The 7,947-nt window shown below is 40.6% G+C and overlaps 1 protein-coding gene across 1 annotated transcript; it reads right to left on the bottom strand.

Moving 5' to 3' along the window:
* Positions 1 to 515: 515 nt before the first annotated feature.
* Positions 516 to 3,552, bottom strand: LOC129105931 (opioid growth factor receptor-like protein 1). Its single transcript, XM_054617207.1, has 8 exons — positions 2,708 to 3,552; positions 2,374 to 2,436; positions 2,182 to 2,217; positions 2,018 to 2,072; positions 1,679 to 1,757; positions 1,535 to 1,601; positions 1,297 to 1,445; positions 516 to 1,193 (listed from the first exon to the last, which is right to left on the bottom strand). The coding sequence occupies exons 1-8, from the start codon at positions 3,527 to 3,529 to the stop codon at positions 746 to 748; spliced, it is 1,719 nt and encodes a 572-aa protein (XP_054473182.1). The 5' UTR covers positions 3,530 to 3,552; the 3' UTR covers positions 516 to 745.
* Positions 3,553 to 7,947: the final 4,395 nt, after the last annotated feature.

The raw sequence follows: 7,947 nt of genomic DNA, 5'->3' as shown, positions 1-7,947 counted from the left end.
TGCTTTTTGGCATCCTGGCCATACTTAAATTGGAATTTATATCTACATGTATCTAAGCCCAGGTGGGGTCTTACAACAAAGTCTCAAAGAAGGTGAAGAAACCTGCTGAGGGGAAAACTTGATAAATATTTGTAGAGCCAAATCCATAATCAACAGGATTAATACATAATCATATATAATAATACAAACTTAAGGAAAAAAGTTTCTCCCTGCTCCTAAATCATCAGATCACTTTACTGCATTTTAGCGATACACAACTCCCCCAAACACAGAACTGATCGTAGAATCTCCCTTCTCTTTCAATGTCCAACTTTAAATGCAATACTACCAGTAAACAAATACTATTTGACATTGTTTTTGCCATCATCTGTGCACAAGTGTTATGTGAAACTAATCGCATTAATATGCACAATGCTACTACTTTAATAGTTATAAATGCAAGGGTGGGAGATCAGCGATCAGGAAAACAGGATGTGACCATACTGAATACGAAAAAAGAATTCATTAGAAAATAGTACCAAACAATTGTTTCAGGTTTATTAACCAGTCAAACTGGTGAACAATTCTTAAAACTCTTAATTTGCCCGACCAAAACAGAAGCACTTTTATTACAAATTAATGTTTTACAGGTCAGAATATTGCATCTTTTTGTTTGTGAAAGTCAAGTAAGAATAAAACAAACATAGAAGTCCAGAAACCTTATTGTGAGAATTAAAATAAACAAAAATGATTTGCATCCATAACTTCAAAACAAACCACTGCATGAACTACTTATATCCAGTATTTGGAGTGCATCTGCCTCATCATCACTGCCCATTTCTTCTCCGTCTTTGCTGCTTTGAGCCTCTGTGACATTCTCTTCGGGGCAGATATTTTGTCGGCCTGTCCCAAAATTCCCTCTTCTGCCTTTCATTCCCTGTGACCAAATCATTTGAATCCTTTTAGGGCACCACACAAACTCATCTTTACGGTCATAACTCAAAAAGGCAAACTTGATGAGATTCCTGCGTTCTCTCTTATTGAGGACAGCGAACACAAAGTAGTTGAGAACACTCTCCTTGACATTTGGGAGTTCTTCGTGGACGAGGGTCTCCTCCAGGAAGAAGCGGACCAGGGGGGCTTGATAGTGACGGAACCCCAGAGTTCCCTGGCACTTCAGGATGCGGGTGATGCGCAGGTTGTTATGAGTTCGACTGTCAATGACAAACAATAAAAAGGCACAAAAAAAAAAGACATTACTTAGATGCTTTTGTTACATCTAGGGAACAATATGTTTCATTGAAAATCAGAGATCACCTGTTCAGGTTGTTGAATCGCTCTCTCCAGTTTGATGCTCTCCCGACTTCTCCTGTCTTTTCATCACACAACTCGATACCATAGAAGTCCAACATGAGCTTGTACGACTTCAACAGATTTGCCTTTGCGGTGGCGTTCTCACAAAACTCCTGAAGGAAAAGTGGAAAAGTAGAACTTATGTCAGAACATGTGATGAATTTCGTTTGATATTTTAACTTGCTAGCTGTAAGCGGATTACCTCTATTTCTTTTTTGGTCAGTGTACTGGCCTCATAGTTCATCCCTGGTTCCTGCAGTGGGAACAACCTTTGAGAGGGACAAATAAGTCGTATTAACAGGAACTACACATTATAAATTACACCTGTGATCATAGAGTAACTTACCACTGAATGTAGGAGTGTACACGCTCCAGTCTGTCATACTGTCCATACCAATCATCGTGGAAATCCTGTATATAGACACCTGATGACAAATACAAAATACCAGAAGGAAATCAATTTGTAGATAGATGTTAGGATATTTTCACAGATTAAGATTGATCAATGTGACAATGTGGGATGTCACAGACTTGTACTGTGATGAGGGGGTTACATGCAGACATCACTGTTCTAATGAATCCTTGTTCTTGATTAAAAACTTTGTTTTTCAGATGCAGATTTATACTGCAGTACACTGATTTGAAATACGTCATATTAGTCATGTGCTTGTTACTGCAGGCCTACCGTCAGGTTTTGAGCACTCCATTCCGAGGTAGAAGTTCAGATTAGGCATGTCATCCTACTCAACAGAAGAGAGTTGCATTTAGACGTTTATAGTTTTTAAACTAAGAAATAACCATGTCATATAATAAGTCACATAGACACACAATAATCATTTCTGTACTTACAGATCCTTGGTTCCAGCGTTTTTTCCTGAACTGGGACTGTGGGGAAATATTAAAGAATGTGTGCATGGTTAACACTTATATATGTGACAGTGTGTGTGTGTGTGTGTGTGTGTGTGTGTGTGTGTGTGTGTGTGTGTGTGTGTGTGTGTGTGTGTGTGTGTGTGTGTGTGTGTGTGTGTGTGTTTAACTCACAGGGTAGTCATGCCTGTAGTTCTGCATGTCTCTTGCAGAGTTAAAAAATCTGTCGAATTTTTGCTGAAACACAGAAAATAATAGAAGGTCAGTTTAAACTCCTGACATTCACTGGTGGCCTAACAACAAACACTGCAGTCAATTCTGCCAAGTCACCCTTGTCTATATATATATATATATATATCATACATATGTGTGTGTGTGTAAAAAAATATATAAGGTCACAATCAGATCAATAAAGACACAAACACAACATCAAACAGAAAGTGATTCCAGTGCAGGCCTATAATGAAACACCTCTCAGAGCTGGACAGCAGGCCTCTGGTGGACTCACGTTATACGCTGCTGGTCTCCTGGTCCTCATGACTGAGGCCCTCTGAGGCTCCTCGGTCTCCCACGTTGAGTCATATCCACAGAACAGCTCATCTGTGGTCTGGACTCGATACTCCTCTCCGTCAAACTCACCGTCACCTTCCTCAACCCTCTGCCGCTTGCAGGTGAGCACTCTGTCGGGGTCGGCGGCCCTCTTTCCGGCTGCGGGCTCATGTTGACCCTCAGGGCGAGACTCCTCGAACTCAGCGGAGGAACTCCTCTCCGTGGGTCTGTCTCCGGGGTTTATGTCCTCGAACTCAGCGGAGGAACTCCTCTCCGTGGGTCTGTCTCCGGGGTTTATTTCCTCGGCCTTGGAGACACTCCTCTCCGTGGGTCTGTCTCCGGGGTTTATGTCCTTGACCTCAGCGGAGGAACTCCTCTCCGTGGGTCTGTCTCCGGGGTTTATGTCCTTGACCTCAACGGAGACACTCCTCTCCGTGGGTCTGTCTCCGGGGTTTATGTCCTTGACCTCAACGGAGACACTCCTCTCCGTGGGTCTGTCTCCGGGGTTTATTTCCTCGGCCTTGGAGACACTCTTCTTCGTGGGTCTGTCTTCGGGGTTCTTGTCAGGCTCCACCTGGTTCCCGTTGCCCTTTAGCAGGCGTATCTGGGAAAACGCATATCCGACTATTACGCCGAATCTCGCTTTCACACAGCGCCAAACGAGTGATAGTATGCGCCGAAACCACTCATACACGGAATAAAGTCGGTTGAAGTTAAACACGGACATAGCGAGCAGAAATATATACTTTAGGAGGCAACACAGCAGAGACACAGTCCTCATCTGTGCCGGTGGGGTCAGCTGTAGCTACTCTTTAGTCTGTTTCACTTTCATTTTCTCTAAACTTTCTCTTTGCACATAACCGAAACTATGTCGACAGCTAACACCCAAACCAGCAGGTTCAGAGAGTTGGCTTAAGGGTTAAATGGCTAAAGTGAAAATAAACAGAAATACTTATTTCCTCCATCTTGGGTTTTTAAGTTAAGTAAGAGACATCTCATTGTCTTATTATTTGTATTTTGCAGTTACAAATGTTGTTTGAAGTGAATGTTTTAAACTTTACAGAGGTTAAGAGCCGTATTGCTGTTTTACAACATAAATAGCTGTCACGCAGTAGGTATTAGCCAGCAAATGTAGCAGTACAAAAGGTTCAAGGGACATCACTTGATTAGCCTTAATGCATAATACTTGTCAATCATTTGAACCTGTTTCTAAACACATGGGAATTGTAGTCTTGGGTATGATGGACTACATGCTATTGACACAGTGTCTATAATATTGAGACAGTCAAGAAGCACTAGCACCACATTTACTGTACACAAAATACAGAATATATACGACCAGATACAAAAAATATATACAAAATATAGATAAATGCTATGTAAACATGAGGATCAAGCCGTGAACAAATAGAGCATATAGTGTTGTTGTTAATTCAAATATGTATGTGTATCTCTCTCTCTCTCTCTCTCTCTCTCTCTCTCTATATATATATATATATATATATATATATATATATATCTCAAATTTAAACATGTCAAAGTCCTCAGACCCAGCAGTTGCAATGCTCCTAGGGAGTTGATCCAAAACAGCTCTCTCGGCGTAACCTTTCACCTTTCATTCACTTGCCAGCGGTTCTTGACCAACAAAAAGGCCTCTGACCGAAAGCTCGCTTTATGAAAGGATTTTCTGTGCTCAGGTTCAGGGATGGGATTTTTAAGCACTGAAATGATGTAGACAATCCATTGATATACCTTGATATAATAAATCTATCACAATTATCCCCACATTTAAGGTGAAGCCCTTAATTTGCACTTCAACTGATATATTTAGGTCTTATAAGGTACAAAACAAAAAGGGTTACCTGTCCTTTTGTAAATTTAGAAAATGTGATCCTTCTTTAAATCAAGCCATTTTTAAGGAGGGTTCAAAGTCATGGATAAATGAAAGATTCTCTGGCCACCATACGAAACTTGATATTTACAGATTTGGTCTACTTTCAATGGTAAATTAAGGACTAGGTTTTGTTGTTTGTCAACTAGAAAATCACATATGAGCCTGTCCGAATGTTGTTCAAACACAGATTTGTATCATTTAAATTGATTATCTGTGTTCATGTTAACCTACTACTCGGGTTTTGTTTATTAAAAGTGAAAAAAAAACCCGCTAGACTTCAGCGACTGTAATTGTATTTGAGTCCGAACATGTTTTCTAATTGGCCCTCTATCAATTATGCAACAATTATGTGAGTTTTCTGACCTTTGGTAGGTGCTTATCATTTAATTAAACAGGAGCATAAAACCGCAAGGGGTCTATATATCATGGCCTCTTTTCCATTTGGGCTAATATTTCAATGTGAAACTTTACTTTAACCAGCCATCCAACAGATATCAAAATAATAAATCTGTTTACCATAACAAGATTATTTTTGTTTAAGACATTTCATTTAAATTATTTGATTTTTGATGTGTTGCTTAGCATTTTGTCTACCCAACTCATTTGGTTCACTAAAACGTGGACAGGAAGAAATTACCCTTGTGCCAAAACATAGACAGATTTTTATTTCAACTCAAACGGCAAATGCCACTATGACTATAATTCAAAAACACAAAGACTGCTGTCAGCTACAATTTACTGTCATTTGAGGAAAACAGTGATCCACATCAAAAAGAAATTCAACAATCCATCGTCACACCAGGTGCCTCGACCTGAATGAAGCACTTCTCCCTTAGGGTGATGTAAAGTAATGGAAGACCACGTCCATGCCCTTTTGGCTAATAAGGCTCAAAGGACTGTTCACATTAGCTGCAAAGTTCAGGCCTGTTTCCCTCTGTGACACGGATGACTTGTCACCAAAGAGATACTCGCCTGCAAGCTCATATAAAGGCTTTTTTAAATTTTTATTAAACAGGCTTTGAAAAGATGCTGCGTTTCTGTTTATACGACCAAAATAGACCTTGTCTCTGTAAAATATGATCATCATAACGACCGTCTTTATCTCCACTGATAGCATCATGTTTGCAGTATGTTTCCCCGCCTCGTTTTCTACGGGAATGGCACTTGGACAGATGAGTGTCTCGACTCCAGTCAGTGGACATCCTGCTCTTAATGTCTTCCTGTGGCAGATAAAGGGATGTATGAAATGTCCTGTAGAGCGAGAGATATTGACATGAGCGCATCAGATAATGCAGCATCATTACTTCATGGCTGGAGAGTTGTTTAACCACAGGATCATATTAAAAGAGTCACTTTTTCTTCGCACAGTATCCTGCTGAATGGGGTGCTGCAGGAATGAGTCCTAAAACACGGAAATGAGCATTTTAGCACTTCCGGTTCCCTTGTCTCAAAGTCAATGGGTTTTTTGAATGGGCTATTGGTTAGATGCCTGAAATTCTGTGGTTAACACAAGCTTAAAGGGACAGTTCATAATAAGTGAATAGTAAATAATGATGTCGCAGTCATAGAGTGGTCTGCCTTCTCTTGAATTTAGGCTTGTGGCGCTCAAAGTGCCCAAAAAACATATAAAAAAAACTTAACACTGTCTCTTACCAGAAATCATGACTATGTTACTCAAGATCTTCTGACCTTGTCGTGAGCAGTTTCAGGAAAAACTGCTTTGAGCACCGCAAGCCGATTGCCATATAGTACCTTAACATTCAAGAGAAGACATCTCTACAGACAATATCTCCAAAACTAGGCAACTCACATCAAAACAATCTAGATTTATAAATAGCACAGGTAAGAGGCAAATATTTTGGGGTGAAAATTCCCTTTGGGAAATTTAATGTTTTGTTCTACAATATATAATTGTCAGTAAATACCCCTTTTGTGAATTATGAAGCTTTTACGTGTCTTAAAAAAGGCAGTTGCTAACAAGTGGCTGGATGAGACTACAAAACTTCATCACGTGGAACACTAGTCTGCCTTTGGCTTAGTGGTGGTGACGTGAATGCGACCCTGGAAGAGTTTGTTTATAGACAATAACTTTTTACTTCTGTTGATTGCATTTATGCAAAAAAATCACAATAGTGGTTTCATTGTGAAGGTTATCTTTCTGAACAAATAAAACGTGTATATATACATAGATAAAAATCCAATAGGAAATCCCATTGGCCTTCTGTCAAGACAACCAATGCAATGCCAACTTCTGGGTTATACAAAATACGTTATGGCCAATTCTATTGATGTGACTATTTCTTCTGTGGGCTATTCGTTTCCTGCAAACAATGTGAAATCTACATAGAGAACTGCTGTTGAATAATACCGCTGTAAACATCTGTGGGCTCTCATTAAGTGGTCTCTCGCAAGGCTATTATCTCCCAGTGACTCCTTTCAAAAGGAGATAATTGCTCTTACCGCCAGTGGAAAAAAAATCCAAACTTGTCTGCATGCTACACTGTTATCATCTGCTCGGCAATAGATTAATTTGTGCTTACTAAAGCGGGATGAGGTCCTGCGCTGTCTCGGGAAGATAAAAACACAGTGTAGAGATAGCCATATGTTTCATATGGAATGGAGGCAATAAATGTGGATTCAAATGACAGATCTCAGGCTCTTTATGGCCGGGTTTAGTGCATGAATGGGTCCCACAAATTGGAATGTCTTCCTGAAATAGATGGGAACTTCATGCAGTATATGAAACTGAAATAACTTGCAGCACGGTGCTACAGGAGTCAGCCTATTTTCTGGTTCCTCTGCTGTGGCGCTGAGCTAAAACCCTGCAGATGCCACTGAGAGCTGCCTCTACCAGGCCTGTGTGTGTCTTTAACTGACACAGACACACAGAGCATCACCGCTGTCTGTCTCTCCCGCTCAGTCTGTGTGGTGGACTTAGTTAATGACGAAGGCTTGCTGGAAATCACTCAGGGACTAAGTGTGCTTGATAAAGGTCAGCGCTGCCACCAGCTAATGCTTCATCGCTCAGAGTAATATTTTAGCCGAGCGTGTATTGTGAATACTCCGCACATGAACGCTTCACAGGGCAAAATAATCAGGAGAGTAGAGTCTGGAAAGCACAGCTGTTTCTGCTATGCTCCTCTGTGGCAGCCGCAGACACAACACACACACACACACACACACACACACACACACACACACACACACACACACACACACACACACACACACACACACACACACACACACACACACACACACAGACACTCTGACACTTGTGGATCTCAAACCTCTCCAAACAGGAT

The sequence above is a fragment of the Anoplopoma fimbria genome, chromosome 17, assembly GCF_027596085.1.
Source record: "Anoplopoma fimbria isolate UVic2021 breed Golden Eagle Sablefish chromosome 17, Afim_UVic_2022, whole genome shotgun sequence".
Lineage (NCBI taxonomy): Eukaryota > Metazoa > Chordata > Actinopteri > Perciformes > Anoplopomatidae > Anoplopoma > Anoplopoma fimbria.
This window is presented reverse-complemented; position numbering and strand designations above follow the sequence as displayed.

Bases quoted from the DNA above. Each gene is read 5' to 3' on its own strand.
- LOC129105931 (XM_054617207.1), bottom strand. From the start codon at position 3,529: ATGAGGACTGTGTCTCTGCTGTGTTGCCTCCTAAAGTATATATTTCTG. The intron at 1,758-2,017 runs GTAGGCCTGCAG...ATTTGTCATCAG, and splicing joins GGAGTGCTCAAAACCTGACG to GTGTCTATATACAGGATTTC. The intron at 1,194-1,296 runs GTGATCTCTGAT...TGTCATTGACAG, and splicing joins CGATTCAACAACCTGAACAG to TCGAACTCATAACAACCTGC.